The sequence below is a fragment of the Pongo pygmaeus genome, chromosome 1 (genome assembly GCF_028885625.2).
Source record: "Pongo pygmaeus isolate AG05252 chromosome 1, NHGRI_mPonPyg2-v2.0_pri, whole genome shotgun sequence".
NCBI lineage: Eukaryota > Metazoa > Chordata > Mammalia > Primates > Hominidae > Pongo > Pongo pygmaeus.
Genome location: NC_072373.2, coordinates 114,044,925 through 114,061,983, shown reverse-complemented (window position 1 = coordinate 114,061,983; position 17,059 = coordinate 114,044,925). Strand labels below are relative to the sequence as shown.

The following is a 17,059-nucleotide window of genomic DNA, read 5'->3' as shown; positions in this document are numbered from 1 at the left end:
ATGGTAAATAGAGGCCTGTAAGAAACAGAATAGAAATCACTTGTTACTTAGCTATAGTTAATAGTAGCAGTTAAAGGTGGTAGCAGAGACCAGAAAAATGTGTATAAGTTCAGTGAAAATGATACAGAAGTTATATGCCATACAACCCCTTCAGTTCTTCCTAACTGAAGGAATTTTACTCTAGTGAATACTAGTAGTAGTTGACAGCTGTGCTAGCTGTGTTGAACATGTGCTAGGCACTGTTCTAATAATTTTTATGAATTATTTAATACCTACTACAGATCTATAATATAAGTAAAATAAAATCTGTTGTTACAGTTAGGGAAACTGAGGCAGAGAGCAGTTAAGTAACTTGTTCTGAGGTCACACAGCTAAGTACTAGAGCCAGGATTTGAATGCTCTTAACCCACAATCTGGGCTCATTGCTACTCTCTAGAAGAATAGTTGACTCTAAACAAAATTATTTCAATTGTCACTTTCCCCTTGAGTGCCATTTAATTAAAAATGGGTACCCCTAAGAAGAATGTTAGCTTCAAGACATAATATAAATAATAATTAATAGCATAATCTCTGCAGAATTCTATGTAAAAATCAAATATTCAAAATAATGTACACAGCATATATAAGCATGGTTGTACCAGACACCACTTTTCCTTGGAAATAGATCTACTTACTGCATAGGAAGCAAAATCTCTCTTTAAATTCAGTGCGTGTCTGTGTACCCCTTACATAGTAACTTTCCAAACCAGAGCTCCCTTAATTACTTAATAGCTCTAGGCAGAGCTGTTGATGTTTTTATAATTTCCTTTTTGCGAAGGTTAGCTTATGTTTACCACTGTCATTATCATATTATTTCCTTCATACGATTTGCTAAACACTGTGTTTTCATTTTAAGTAGTAGGATTTTTATATGAGTGAACATGACTTTAGGAGAGAATTCTGTTTGAGGCTGCTTATCTTCATTTTGCTTTTGATAAAGGGTGGTGAAGGAGATTCTTTCTGATATTTTTGCCTAGGAAGTCCAGAATTTAAGACACTGCCACTTAGAAGCACCCTGTGCACCTATATCCCAGTGTTGACCTTGCCTGCATGCGATGTGGTTCAGTGAGCCTCGCCCTGTCCTAATATTTGCCTCCAGCCCCTACCCAAGCAGTGCCAAGCAGTACACTCTTAAGGAGTGGGTGACCGGTGAGGCAAGATGCTCTTGGGCAGTGGCTGAAAGAGGCTGCTGCTGATTTTTACTCAGTGTGTCTGGCATACGAACACTGCCCCTGAGTGGGACTGCCATGCGAGCCAGTAGTATCGCTTTTTTTTTTTTTTTTGATAGTTCTGGTATCACGCTTCTATCTAATATCTGCATCTTTTTTTTTCCCCCACCTCTAAAACTAAGGATTTAAAATAGATAATTTCTAAAGTTTCTTCCACAATGAATCTATGGCCTCATGTCCTAAGAGCTGCCACAAAACCCTTCATTCAGCAGACATTTATAGGGTACCCATAATGTCCTAGGAGCTGGAAAGACAGACATGAAAGTGCCTCTGCCCTCATGGAGCTTACAGCCTGTAAAGGAACTAGACAATAAGTGATCACACAAACAAATGTATCACTGGAAGTTGGATAGAAACGAAGAGTACAGGGTACTAGAGAAGAGCCTGATTGAGATTGAAGGATCAGGAAAGGCCTCTTGAAAGGAGCAGTATTTAAATTAAGGAGTGATGAGTAGGAATTTGGCAAAACAGGGCATGTAAAGGGTGAGTACCAACAGATATACTGGGCTCTGCCAAAGCCCTAAGACTCTACCTTAAAGGAGCTGGGGCTAGAGAAGGAGGAGGGAGCTAGAGCGCTGGGCAGGACATTGCATACCAAATGAAAGATTTTTGTATTTTATTTAAAGTGCAGTGGGACACCACGGAAAGGTTTTAAACAGGGAAGTGACGTCTGCATTGTAATTTAAAAGGTTACTCTGGCTGCTGCCCAGCCTGGGCCAAACACAATATGAGTCATGTCAGGGGTCAGTATGACAGACAGTTCCAGGTTCTAGGAGCCATATTCCCACCTTTATATGACTGTCCCATTCATGCTGCTGTGACAGCCTATCAGTTTATTACCCTGGGAACCTGATTCCTTTTCATTGCTGTATTATCTTTTCTGATAAGGGATTCCTTCTGACCTTATCATGAGTTTTGTTAATTTCTTGTGTATGCAAGGGAACTATCTCATAGATATATCATTGCAGTGATAAACTTCAGGATATCCTTTTCTATTAAGTTTGTTGAAGTTCTTACCTTGGCTCAGACTCTTTTAAAATAAGTTCACTTTGGATTTTATTAGTTTGCCTCTTATTGCATCCTCTTAGTCCTCACTCAGATCTTGGATAGGATAAGAGTTTGTAACTATGAGAAACGGTATGACTTAGAAGGGGCCTGAGTTGTGTATAGGCTGGTGAGGACACCTGGAGGCTTTGTAGTGGTCTAGCCCTGTGTAGGTGGAGCCTGGAGGAAGTGGGTGGCTGTGAATCAGTAGAGTGAGGGGAGGATCAGAGAGGGTGTTGAAGGTGGCACAGGGTTGGATCCATAGGATGAGTGTATTGCTTTAGCTGAGGAATTGGGAAGAACAGAACAGGATACTGGAGAGCACCTATGAGAGGGATGATGGTATTCCCAAGGGGAGCAAGAGGACTCTCAGTAGGAAATGTGCACTTGGGATTTAGTCTTTCAGTAAGTATTTGTTGGGTACCTGCTATGTTCAAAATATCCTGGGTGGAGGTAAGACGTAGTTGCTGTGTTCAAGGAGCTTCTGCCATAGGAAATCTGTGGTTGGAGAAGAATGAGAAGAGTTTTGAATGTCAAGGGATAATGTAATGGGGGGAGAGGAGAGGGAGTGTTAGAGGAGAAGTAGTAACATAAGCGGCATCAAATTGGAGGCTAGCTAGCTGCAGAGAAACTCTGCTAGGGCAGGCAGCATGCCTTTGTCATTGCTGTGCCCTAGCATTGCTTAGCATGGTCTTGTAGGTGCCACTTAATATGGAGGTGGATGGACTAATAAATGAAATAAAAAGCACTGGGGGAGGAGGACAAGGATGTTACTTGGCTCATAGCAATCCTTGGCCAACTGTTTCAGTGGAGTGTTGTGGCTGGAGATTTGGACTGAAAGTGGAGAAGGAGGGAGTGACAGCATGTATAGACCACTCCTTTGGTAAGTACAGGAAGGAATTGTGGGAGGGAAACCGGACTAGGGTGGTTGGTAGAGTTAGATAAAGCCTTTCCCTGGAGGGCAGTTGGGACCCGTGGTTTCCTTTGAGGGACAGGCCTGGAGTTGTCTTAATGAATGGCCACAAGTTTTCAGTGAGGACAAGGAATGAAGTCCTCTGGAAGAGGGAGAAGGGAATAAAACTTGGGTTACCATGTGCCAGAGACTTTACCTTTGCAGTTTCATTTAATCCTCGCAAGAACCCTGGGAAGAGAGAATATTAAATGACCTCATTTTATGGGGCGGGGTTGGACAAGCTCAGAGAGGCAAACATCTGCCCCCTGATGTCACAGCTAGGAAGCACCAAGCTGGATCTGCCCAGATCTGCAGGGCCTGGGCCACCTGCCTCTGAGACACTCCAGCAGCATTTAGCAAAAAGTAGCTGGAAGTTGGGATGGAATGGGGAATCCAGAGTTATGGGTTGCAAGGCAGAAAGAGTGTAGGAGTTGTGAAGGGTTAATTATGAATCTAGAAGAGAGAGGGAAATCTGTGTTCTGGGCCAGAGAACTGGACATTAGAATCTGCAGATCAGCAGAGGCTGGGTGAGGGTCTTTCAGGGAGGATCTCAATTCACTCAGGGCTGGAGATCTTCGAAGCACATCCTAATGTTGACGTCTGCCTGTTATGAAGCAGGTGAGAAAACAGCAAAGCCCAGGGCAGAAAGGAAGTGAGACTGAGGTGTTGAAAGCTGATTGAAATTGCTAGTGAAAATGGTGGAGACAGTAGGCAGAAAAAAAGATGACTCAGCCCTTGAAGTCTTCTAGGAAAGTAGGGTAAGTCCAGGAGCAAAACTTAGCATTTAAAAAAGGCCTGCTGTGTTTTCACATTTAATCTTTACAGCTACCTCCCCCTACAAACCCCCACCATAATAAGCTGCCTTGCTTCCTTTTTATGGATTGGGAAGTCTCTGAGGCTCCAAGGAGAAACTGCTTTGCCCAGGTGTACAGCTAGTTCGTAGGCAGCGGACTGAGATGCGAGCTCCATTCTGTCTGACTGCAGGTGAGCCTTGTGGCAGGAAGCCTGGCACAGAGACTCGGTCTGCTCTGCTTCTTTCCAAGCATTTCTCTCATTAGAAAGACAGAGGAACAAGCATTTCGGAACCCACAAAGGGAGTACTGATAGACACTGACTTTCGTTTACCTAGCACATCTGGAGCTCGCGCTGGGTCCCTTCCTAGTTGTTAGCTCATTTGGTCTTCACAGCAACCCTGATATTTGCATTTTACAGTTACATGTTCAAAGAGGTTTACTGATTTTGACTGGGGCCTGATAGCTAGTAAGTGAGTAAAACCCGAGATTGGAACCCACCTCTGGAAACTGTATCTGCTTATATTTTCAGATCTACCTGTGAGGTCGGTGGCTGGTTGGTTTACCCCATTTAACAGATGAGGAAACTGAGGCATAAGAAAGCAAGTGGCTTATCCCAGGTTGTACTAAACAGTGGCTGGGCTCAGACTAGAACTCAGGTTTCCCCAGGGCTAGCCTTGGGCTCTTGATGGCAGAGGAGAAGTGGAATGGTAAGTCAGGGCATCAGGGACAAAGGAGGCTGGCCCTGGGTGGCAGACCTTGGAAGTGATCGTACCTGACTCCCAGGAAGAATGAATGGTGAGGGTAAATACACCCTAACTGAGATTAGAGGCTGTGGGGGCTGTGTTGGTGGTGTATGGTGATTTGTGCTGACCTGATTCCCTCCAGACTTACGTGTTGTTGCTGGGGTCAGGGAAACTTGGCCTCCTCCCAGGAGGGTTAGGGTATGGCATTTACAGCTCCTTTGTTTTTTCTTCACACTTATCTCACTGGCTGTGTTTGCAGTTTCAGCTTCCAGCGGCTGGAAGAAGGAACCCTGTTGAGCTGAGACTAGCTCTGGGGTGAGGGGTGCAGAAAGAGACAGAACTTGTGGATCTCGATTTTCTAGAAGTAAAAATTTTAGCATGTGGGTGCTCAGGAATGTACTTGGAAATGTTTCCAATTTATTTTTATTGCAAAGCAATATCTAATGAAAATGTGGGAAAAGACCCAGGAGCCTGCAAATAATAAATTGCCTGATTTCATTTTCTGTCTCCTTTTAAAAATCTTTGTCCTTACATAAGCAATTTTATACAATTGTAACTGTAATGTTGGTTCACTGTGTATCAACAATACTGTATCCTGCTTTTAAAATTTATCATTATAAGAGTTTCTATTCTTTATAATGATAATTTTAAACATACGTGATACTTTTTTGGTGGATGAACCATGTTTTCCTTACCTATTCCTGTATTCTGGGGGCATTCAGATTGTTTCTAGCATTTTATTATTTATAGACAATGAGACAACAATAATTTGTCTTTAAAAAAGAAATCAGTTCCCTAAGATAAATTCCCAGAAATTTGGATCCTAGATCAAAAAGATTGAAGGTCTTTTTTTTTTTTTAATTGACTTTTGGAAATTATGACCAAATCCCTTAAAAGCAACTTCGCTGGATATTGTTTTTTTAACCAGCAAACTTACAGTGGGGGGCTGAGCATTGTGTGGAGGGTCGTAGATGTGGAAAGCCACCTCCTAAAGCCAGTGAGCAGGGGTCAGGTCATCCTGAGGATGTGGACAAGTGCCTCCCATTTTCCTGCTGCTGTGGTAGGGGTTCAGCTTGCTCAGCGCCTAGCCTGTCTCCCTCCCAGACGCCTGGGAAAGCTGGTTGCTGCATGGCTGGAGCGTTTAGAGTTCAGTTGCTTCACCCTCGCTTGCTTGTTCCGTGATAGAGACCCCAGAGAGGAGGTGTGGCTTTGTCATTTATCTTTCAGCCCCATTAAGGTTGGCTTTGAAGATTAATGTCTTTTTTTTTCCCTCTTTCCCAGAATTTGTTCCTGTTGAAGAGTGGCTCCTCTTCTGATTTCCAGACTCCTTGAGGTTTTAGGAGTCTGGTAGGTGAAATTCTCTACCTCTAAGGAGAAACAGTACCTGCTCCTTCCTCAAGGGCAAGCCCTCCATTGCTATGGATACCGAATCCACTTATTCTGGATATTCTTACTATTCAAGTCATTCGAAAAAATCTCACAGACAAGGGTATGTAAGTTGTTCATTATTCCACTTTTCCTTTTGGGAAACCTACAGGTTGGTGGGGTTCTCTACACTCACTTTTCAGTGACTTGGCGCTGGACGTTTTGTCCGTTGGTGCATGAGAAGCTGAGCTTTAAGAGCATTTAACATTCTTGGGAGTAACTATGCCACCAATTTACATTTTATAGCCACCATTAGAGTTGATGACTTTAATTTCTCACAATTGGTTTTAAATTAAAGTTTCTTCCTGCAGTGGAAATGTTTTTCATTTCTAGGTATTTCTTTTTTTTTTTTTTTTTTTTTTGAGGCGGAGTCTCACTCTGTCGCCCAGGCTGGAATGCAGTGGTGCCATCTTGGCTCACTGCAAGCTCCGCCTCGCGGGTTCACGCCACTCTCCTGCCTCAGCATCCCAAGTAGCCCACCACCACGCCTGGCTAATTTTTGTATTTTTAGTAGAGATGGGGTTTCACCTTGTTAGTCAGGATGGTCTTGATCTCCTGACCTTGTGATCTGCCCGCCTCGGTTTCTAGGTATTTCTTATAGGTATCAGCTCTCCTGAAAGCTTTATGAAGAATGTAAATGGAAGATTTAAAAAGTGTTCATTGCTTGTTGCTTTTCACCTGAAGTTGTTGACTCATTGTCCATTATGCCTTTGTCATGAGGCTTATTTAGTGAACTGGTAGGATTGGCCTGGCACCTTATTCTCTTTGACTAATCTTCAGGTGAACAAGTTTGGGTTTTGAAAACACTGTCCTGGGTGATATTGGTCAAACTTCCCCTTCTCTGCAAAATTAGCAGGTGTGCACTGGTATTCTTAGGGCCTGCTGTGTTACTGACCTGTAGAATGTTTGCTAAGTAGAAGAACAAAGGAATAAATAAAGAAATCAGTGAACAGATAGGTGGTACTGTACCAGTTAGAATTGTACTTGGTGAAATTGCAGTGCTGCCGTTTACTTAGCCTCGTCATCTGTGAAATGGGTACAGCAGTCCTCTCCTACAGGGCTGTTGAGAGGATTAAATGAGATTATGCATGTGAAGCATGTAACACAGTACAGGTTGGAGGTCACTCACCAGTGGCTAAAGTAATGCTGTAATGGCCTTGGCATTTCAGCACTATGTTCCAAGGTACCAACTGGCCCCAGCCCAAATGCCCAGCTCTACACTGGCTTGGGAATAGTGATTGTAGTGGTTTTTCCCTGACTGCGCTCTTCCCCATACAAGCAGCCGAATGCAGAGTGAGATTTTGTTCTGTAAAACAGCAGTGAGCTACATATATCTAATTATTTACAAGCCCATCTGGATTACTCATGTAGAAAGAGGTTTGAGAGGGTATTCTCCAAGTTGCCAGGAGTGGTCATCCATAGGGGGAGGCTCGGCAGAAGCTGGAGAATGATGGGAATTTTCATTTATCTTTTTGTACTTGTTCAGTTTTTTTACAAGTGTATATTTTGTAATTTTTAGAAATGAATGGAATAGAGTATAAGGATAGGTTCTCAAAGATACTCGATGACCTGAGGAAATGTTCATGAGACCATGTTAAAAGAAACAGGATTCAAAATGTTGTATGCTATGATAGTTACATATACATATGATGAGTATTCACATAGTGACTATTCCTGTCTCTGAGTATAGGACTATGGTCATATTTTCTTTTTAACTTTAATTGTTTTCTAAATTTTTATGTATTGCTCTTATAAAAATTTGGGGAAAACATGTCAGTGAGCTTGTGCTGGAGTCCAGGTAAGGCTTTCAAATAAGGATGAGAAACAGAAGGAGCTCGGGGCAGGTGCTGCTGGACGGGGCCTATGGTGACGTGGCAGAGCCCAGCTCCTGAGACAGTCAGAAACCCTCTGGCCATAAGAATTGAATCACACATTTCAGCTGGTGGGTAAACTTACCAGATTTAGTTATGAAATACCAGAAACAGTTGTTTTAAAATACCAATTTTTTTTAGCCCTACCAATTCCCTTGTCAATACCAGGCTTCCCTCATCCACACCACAATGACAGAAGTAGGAATTTGGGATTCCCTGGGTGCTTGGGGATGAATAAAGGAGGTTGGCTTGCAGTATCCTTTGTGGGAACCATCTCTGGGCTCTTTTGTTTACACTCGAGTTCTGACTTTTATGCTTCGGGGCCCATTGCTACACTCTGCTATTTCCTTAGGCCTCTTGGGGCCTCCAGAAATTGATATTCCAATGCCCTCATAGTAACTTTAAGAGACTGTAACTTCCAATTAAAACAACACGCAGAATTTTTAATGCATTCTTGGACCCATATAGAAAGTACTTGGCAAATGTTAATACAAGCTGAATCTTTTAATCAATTATTCAAAAAATGTTCCTGGATATCTACTCTGAGAAAAGCTCTGAGAGAGGAGATGGACCTTAGAGATTTGTAGGTGCACTCCATGGGTTCTTTAAAAAACATCACTACCACCTACGGATGGTGGATTCTCCAACTGAGGCAGCATAGGGCACAGCAACTGTGGGGCGAGGGGCACCATCCCTAGAGGGCATGAGCTGTGGTGTACTTTGCTGGGGACTAAAGAATGTTAAGCAGTAGGGTTGCCCTCCACAGGCATGAGAGCAGGCCCCAGGCCCAGCCAAGGGTGTTTTGTCCGAGGAGTGTTCCTGTGAAGGCTGCCCTGCTCAGAGGTTTGTTGGGAACTTGAATGGAAGGGTAGGAGGTGGGTTGGGGTTGGAGAGGGACCATGCTGTTTGGTAATTTTAGTCAGACTCCAACTCAGGGAGGAATAATGAAATGCACCAAACTTGATATGCCTGATGACACTGTGATCATCTTAGAAGACTGGCCAGGTTCCAAGCAGATGACAAGTGACTGTTTTCTAACAAAGAGGTCAGTGGCCTGGTTTTGCGATGCCTGCAGTCTCCAGAGGGTGTCCAGTTAACTTGCTGGGAGAATGGTGTGGACTCCTGCTGACCCCGCCTAACTTCAGTCATTGTGGTGTGGATGAGGGAAGCCTGGTATTGACAAGGGAATTGGTAGGGCTAAAAAAAATTGGTATTTTAAAACAGCTGTTTCTGGTATTTCATAACTAAATCTGATCAGTTTACCCACCAGCTGAAATGTGTGATTCAATTCTTATGGCCAGAGGGTTTCTGACTGTCTCAGGAGCTGGGCTCTGCCATGTCACCACAGGCCCCGTTCAGCAGCACCTGCCCCGAGCTCCTTCTGTTTCTCATCCTTGTTTGAAGCTGGGTTTGGAGCACAAGTGCCCTGATTTAAACACAGCAGCTTCCAGTTATGTTAACTGCCTTGGGGGTGTCTGCTAGGCCCCTCCCTCATAGCCATTATCTCCTATTCTCACAGCAATCCTAGAATGGCGGGAGGTCATAGCCCCATTTTATAGGTGATGAAATCGACGCACAGAGGGCAGTGTTATTTGCCTAAAATTACAAAGTTAGTAGGTGCCCTCAGCAGATTTTGGGCCCACCTTGTTTCTTTAGAAGAGAAATGCTACTTTGGGAAAGGGAAATGAAGGGTGACTCATGTGATTAATGTGCTAAAATGCACAAAAAGAGGGCCGCCGGGGCAGTGGAGGAATTGGTGCTTTTGTTCCAAGGCTGCTTCAGAGTCTGTGTGCCCTGCGCCAAGCCCTCCTACCCCAGCCATAGCCAAGAGGAAGCAGCCAGCCGGGCCCCAGCAGCCAGCAGAGAGAAAGGACAGGTCGTGGGTTGTGGGAGAGAAGGAAAGGGAGGAGTAACCGGTGGGGCCAGCTTTCCCCAAATAGAAATAGGCAAACAACAGAAACAGGACTAAATAATCTTCCCAGGAAATGCTGACTGTAAGTGGGAACAGTGAGAATTACAGGGGTTCTAGCTGGAACGAGGAGGGTGACAGCAACCCCCAAGGGCTTAGCTCTAGAACCACCTAAACAGACGCATTTGCTCACACATGTGCGGTGCAGACACATGCCTGGGCTGCCTGCATGCCACCGCTTGCTCTTCCTGCCCCTCACACAACACGCACAGATATACTTATCTTTACTCATACAGGCAGATGTTGCGTGGAGACAGATTCAGAGATAAAGATACAAAGAAAAACTCTTGTAGCTGACACAGCCGCCCAGCAAAGGCACAGAGGTGATCCAGACCACTGAGGCAGAGTTGGAAAAACACACATGTATACATGTGTTTGTAACACCTCTCCCTGTGGCTTGGCAGTCTGTTTACTCTCCTGGTCTCCCATTTCCATACTCTTAGACGCCGTGAACAGATTGTCTTCATCATTGGGGAACCCTCTCCCAGACAGCACTTGGCAGCCATAGGTTTTCCCTGGAGTTGTGGCATGTGGAACTACACAGATGAGCATTTGAGTACATATTACAGTGAGGTGGCCGCACTGTGACCCGCAGTTCTGCAGATTGGAAGGCACTGAATGCCAGGATTTTTGTAGAGTGTCACTATGGAGTCCTGGCTTGGCTCAGAGACCTTCTTAGAGCAGTAATTCAGAACCAGTGGATTTCTGATAAAGCTATTCTAATTTTCTAATAATTGTTTTCTAATTAAAGCCATATGGCAGGTCCTGCTCCCTTGGTAGCATGACCAGTACCTATCACAGTGCTAGTGCTGAGCTGACAGGAAGTGCCTCACCTTCACCTCTCACTTGACAGTGGGTGGAAGGCTCTTGGCTCAGGGTATCCCTCAGTCATGACTGCACACTGTCCTGAGCTTTTCTCCCAACTTCATCCACTTCATACTATTTTAATAAAGCGGTGCTGTGTATTATAACATTGTGCAGCTGAGCATTACACTCATGGCTCCCATTATCAAGCCCCTGCTATATACAGGGCGTTTCACAAAGGAGCAAACTTCCTAGCAGTCACTCAGCAACCTCCTCCTAGGAGCATTTGGGGAAGAGAATCTTGGGGCAAGTTTCCTTTACCACCTGCAGTCACCTGGGATGCTGGGGAAAATTTTGATTTCTGTTGTCTCCCTTCCAGAAAATTATTTGAGAGTGGGGCCAACAAATCTGCACTTGAGTCCATACCTAGGGTAGTTTTTCTGTACAGTTTTTTAAGTTTAAGAAGTTTTTAAAGTTTAAGACACGCTGGTTAGGGTTTTGGGCTCTGGAGGATGAGAAACCTTGCTTGGGTATCAGATAACAGGTTCTTCTCTGGTTTCCCTCCGATGTTATCAGGGGAATTGTTAGTTGTTTCACATTTGGGTGCTCCTGGACCTTTTAAGAGCCAGGCTGGGAGGGCTGGTGATGGCAACCCTGGCTGGCAACAGAGGCTGTTTCCACCCCTGGGTGGCTCCCCACCTGCTTTCTGCCCTGGTAGGGTTCAGGCTCCGGGAATTGGCACTCAGTGAAAGAATTTTGATTTCCACTGGAATTTGTGCTGTCACAAGATTTGACCCATGGGACTAGTGAATAGATAGATGGGTTAGGTGAGCATGTGACTTGGCTGGTGGCCGAGAGAGTGATAAATGTGGGAGTAGTTGGGGAAAATGGAAACGGATTAAGATAGAAGAGGGGCATTGTCCATCTGGCCGATGGCAGGGCTGGTGGAGCAGCAGTTCTAGACTTATTCTGAGGTTAGTTCAGAAACTGACCAAACAACATGGGAAGTCTCTCCCAAATTTTTTATAGTTTCTCACAGTGGGTGCCTTTTGAAGTGATTGTATTTGACAGCCCAGAGTGTTGGGCACACAGCTTTGTGCTATCTAAGGTCACGGTCCAATTGTGACTCCTAGCAATAGCTTCAAGGCATATTTCATAGCTCTAATAGTTTTCAAGTATAAGGGTGTGAGAATGAGCTTTAAGGATATTTATGCCATGAAATCTTCCAATTGCTCTTCAACACGGTGCACCATAGTGGGTGTGAATAGAAGTGGTGGCAACAGACCTGAATTCAGGTCTGCCACTGACTATAATACTACTTTGAGAAGTAACTTGAACTCTGTGAGCCTCAGTTTCCTTGTCTGTAGAATGAAGATAATGATACTGGCTTCATAGGATTATTATTAGGATTGAATGAAATATTATAGTGAAGCATTCAACAAAGTGTTCTATAAATTGGGGTAGGATGTGAGGTAATTGGCATTGTTAGATGCATCTCTGGGTAAACAACCAAATTATCTGCTTATTTGGCTGTTTTCCTAGCTGCCTTGTTAAAACAAAACACCTGAGTTGACCAGAACACCTCTGTTTTTAGAATCTAACTTTGCAGTTGTATTAGTCTCTTCTTGCGTTGCCATAAAGAAATACGTGACACCTTCATAAAGAAATGAGGTTTAACTGGCTCACGGTCCTGCAGGCTTTACAGGAAGCATGGTACTGACATCTGCTTGGCTTCTAGAGAGGCCTCAGGAAGCTTACAGTCATGGCAGAAGGTGAAGTGGGAGCAGGCACATCACATGGTGAAAGCGGGAGCAAGAGAGACAGTTGGGAGAGGAGGCGCCATACACTTTTAAACAACCAGATCTCCCAAGAATTCACTCACTATCGTGAAGATAGCACCAAGCCATGAGGGGTCTGTCCCCATGATCCAGACACCTCTCACCAGGCCCCACCTCCAGCATTGGGGGTTACAATTGAGCACGAGATTTGGGTAGGGACAACTATCTGAACTGTATCAGCAATAGATTGTAATTATAAGTTATGGTCTAGGAATAGAATTGTTGTCACTGAAAGATTCCCTTGGCCATGGGAGCCTCCTGGCTCTTTGAAGGAATCAGTCAATGCTTATCCCAGGGAGACAATGATAAGGTCGAAGTTTGACAAGAAATCTACGTTTTCTTAAGCTAAGTAGTAGGTTAACAGAAGATATGTTGTGTGTTAATAGTTCCATTTACATCTCTTTCTTAAAGGTATACACACTCTGCGTCACTAAGTCAAGACACCATTCTTTGACATTGGCTAATAGTAATAGCAATCATAGCCACTGTGTATTAGCACTTACACCACATCCTTGTACTGAGCACTACTTACATTATGTGGTGTTGTCATCGTCACCATTTCATACATAAAGAAACCAAGGTTTTCAGAGATTGAATAACTTGTGCAAGATCACACATCTGGTAGGGCAGAACCAAGATCTGTTTGTCTCCAAAATCTGCTTCTATCCTGCCTGGGAGACCTTGGAAATGACGGCGAGTGGTTGTAGGAAGGAGGGCTGATGTCAAGGTGGCTGTGGGGGCAGGAGGCTGAGGGAACTCACTGACCCTTGAGGGGCTCCTTAGGTGGGGGCTTGTGGGTTTCCTGTTGGCAGCTGGAGGGGGAGTGCCAGTTCCCATAAGTGGTTATTGCCCAGGTTGTGACCTGGGCTTGGCCAGTGATTGGTTCATTTTGGAATTTCATGAGTTACCCCCAGGCAAGGTTCTTACAATCACGCTGGAAGACCACCCAGGAAGTTCCTGTGGGGTAAAATGATGCAGCAGCCTGCTTTCCTCAGGAGGCCTGAAACCCTCCCCATGTACACACACACACACACACACACACACACACACACAGCCTGCTTTTCTCAGGAGGCCTGAAACCCTCCCCATGTACACACACACACACACACACACACACACACACACACACACACACACACACACACACACACACACACACACACACACCCCCCTCCACCCCTCTTGCTGTCTTTGGCCTTTTGTTCCAGCTTGTTTGTTTCTATGGATGTCTTCAAGTTCAGCTAGAACCTATGGGAATGACTTCGTTTTGAACCTGTAAGAATGAGAAGTAAACAATTCTTTGTACTGACTTTGAATTTCCTTTCTTCTGTTGTCCAAAGGTGAAGGGTGACAATGTGTCCCAGATTTTTTTGGACACACCAAAGCTTAGATATTCTACAGTGTTGTCCCAATTTTAAAAGCCCTAGAAAATTGGTTAAGGCAAATTATAACCAAATCAAATCACTAATTATTACAATAAAGTGTAACTAGCTACAGAAATCCTAAAAGTACAATTTTAGGCTTTGAGAAAATATCACTGTTGATAGAGGAAGAGTGGCAGTCTTTGTTTTGGGTCTTGGGATGGCAGAAAGAAAATATTAAGTAGGGAGTAAAGATCATGTACCCCTTGAAGTGTGGTGAAGATGGGTGGGTTTTGATGCTCTGTGTGTGTGTGTGTGTGTGTGTAGAATTTGCCTAAATTCAAAATGATACTTACATTTTGATAAACCCAGAGAGTTAATTAACATGGCATAAATGTGCTAGTTCATTGTTGCTTTTCAGAGAGAGAACTAGAGAGAGACACAAGTCACCCCGGAATAAAGACGGCAGAGTGTCAGAAAAGTCTGTCACCATTCAACCTCCCACTGGAGAGCCGCTGTTGGGAAATGATTCTACTCGGACAGAGGAAGTTCAGGTAAGGATCAAAGGTGGTCTGTAAGCACACTGCCACTTGACCAAGACTCCTTTCTGTAAATGTTTTCCTTAGGTTCTCTTGGGTTTTTGTCTTTATTTTTCTAGCATGCTAATTAGTTTATCTATGTCCCGTGGTCTCTTGTTGGTCTAAGGACAGCCTGTCCTGCCCTTTGGTAGCGTGGGGATTCTTCTGAAGTATGATTGGTTGGCCTGCTTTACATGGTGTGGAAAAGTAGCCAGCAAGGTTGACAACAGGGTAGGGAAGGGAAAAGCTGAAGTCTCCCACGACTCATTTCAAAATGGAACAGTATAAGAGGGAGAAGGAAACTCAGAAAACCTAAGAAGTTTAAAAAACATGGGGCAGCCCAGACTGACCATTACTACTAGGGCTATGCAGTAATTCAGAGACCACACGCTCAGATGCCTGGTAGAGAAATGTAAGTTAATTAAGGAGGCCCTGGGTCGAAAAGAGGGGGCAAAAATATATTAAACAAGCTTTGGGTTAACAAGCAATCTGTGCAGTGCCTCAGTGTCAGTGCTGTAGTGTGGTGTGATGGAGCCTATGGCTAACTGGAGAATGCATTTCCTCTGTAAAGGAAACAGCAGCTCCGCAGCTCCAGACACCTACTGTTGCTCAGGAATGCAGGGATTCATTGTTTGAGAAAAGCTGCAAATCAGGATTTTATGTGAAATCCTAACTATAATATTTTTGAAATACTGACGCTTTATTAATTTTTTTAAACCATTGTGTAGGTTCTTCTCCAGGTTCCAACTATCTGGCAGCCCACCCGATTTAAATAAACATCTGAGCTATACACAGAAACATGTTTGCATACCCTCTGCACATCCTGAAGTATATATACACATGTCCAGCCTTGCCCCTCATAAACAAAGCAATGTATGATACACAGCTGTAAAGATAGATATAGGACTATAGATAAGCATACATCTGTACATACCTGTGCATACACACAGATAAGCATTTATAATCAAATAGGTGGACTGAAACTGGAATTCCTCAGAGTACACAAGGTGTTCTTGGGACACAAAACTACAATTGTGGGTTGAACATGGGATTCATTGAGCAATGAGCAAATGCCTTTAGTGCTGCCTGCCTTGGCTCTGGGATGGCTGATGGTCGGATGGGGCCAATCCTAGGATTGGATCACCCTGGAGTACTTGAAGGGGTCAGTTTCCTCCTGGATGTGGATTCAGAGGTGCCGGTGGCCTACAGCAAAGGCTCTTCTTTCTCTGCATCTCCTCTGCACCTCGTAGCTGAGAACACTTTGGGAAGCTCTTGGTGTTGCCCCAGGATGATCTGGTGTGAAAAGCATTGAGATGGGTGTTTGGAGGCTGTATTTTTTAATAGCTCCATTACCTTGAGCAGTCACAGCCTTTGTAGGCCTCAATTTCTTTATTGAAAATCTAGGGGTTTTGATGAAAGCATCTTAGGTGCTTTTTCTTCTAAGAACCTGAAGCTTAACAGGATCCTTTGTATATCTACATTTTTTAGGCATGCATGTGCACCCCAGCAAATTCTCTCATGCCCTTTCTAGTCAATCTCTGCCCCACCCTCACCTCTCCAAGGCAACCACTGTGTTGATTCCTATCACTGTAGATCAATTTTGCCTGCTTTTGAATTTAATGTAATTAGAATCATATGGTCCGTCTCCTGCCCCCTCCCACCCGCCCCGCTTAGCATAATGATTTTGAGATTTATCCATGTTTTGGTATGTTTCAACAGCTTATTCTTTTTACTTTTGATGAGTAGTATTCCATTGTATCAGTCTACCACAATTTGTTATCCATTCTCCTAGTGGATGGACATTTGGGGTTTTTTCTTGTTGTTGTTTGTTTGTTTTTTGAGACAGAGTCTTGCTCTGTTGCCCAGGCTGGAGTGCAGTGGCACGATATCAGCTCACTGCAGCCTGTACCTCCCGGGTTCAAGCGATTCTCCTGCCTCAGCCTCCCGAATAGCCGGGATTACAGGCACGCACAACCACGCCCAGCTAATTTTTGTATTTTTAGTAGAGATGGGCTTTCACCATGTTGGCCGGGCTGGTCTCGAACTCCTGACCTCAGGTGATTTGCCTGCCTTGGCCTCCCAAAGTGCTAGGATTACAGGCGTGAGCCATCGCGCCTGGCTGGATGTATATTTTTATTAATTTTTGGATAAAACCTGAGAGTGGAATTGCTGGGCCATATAGCTAAGTGTATATTTAAATTTATATGAAACCGCCAGAGTGGTTCTCCAGAGGCACTGTACCATGGTCCACTTCCACCAGCAGTGTTTGAGAGTCCTGGCTGCTTCTGGCCATCGTCTTAAATAGGAATTTCTCTCACTGTATGTGATACTTCTGACTTTCCAAGTTGAAGGATTATTAGTTCATAGGATTGAGACCTTAACCACCACCACTTCTTACCATAGCCCATACAT

General features: G+C 44.1%; 1 protein-coding gene across 1 annotated transcript in view; it reads left to right on the top strand.

Annotated features, from left to right (window-relative positions):
• Window positions 1-17,059, top strand: part of VANGL1 (VANGL planar cell polarity protein 1) — a 55,988-nt gene that overhangs the window by 3,286 nt on the left and 35,643 nt on the right. The window contains exons 2-3 of the mRNA XM_054442287.2: window positions 6,083-6,290; window positions 14,491-14,623. Of these exons, the coding sequence (XP_054298262.1) occupies window positions 6,220-6,290; window positions 14,491-14,623 (204 nt within the window). The 5' untranslated portion in view covers window positions 6,083-6,219. The remainder of the gene's footprint in view (window positions 1-6,082; window positions 6,291-14,490; window positions 14,624-17,059) is intronic.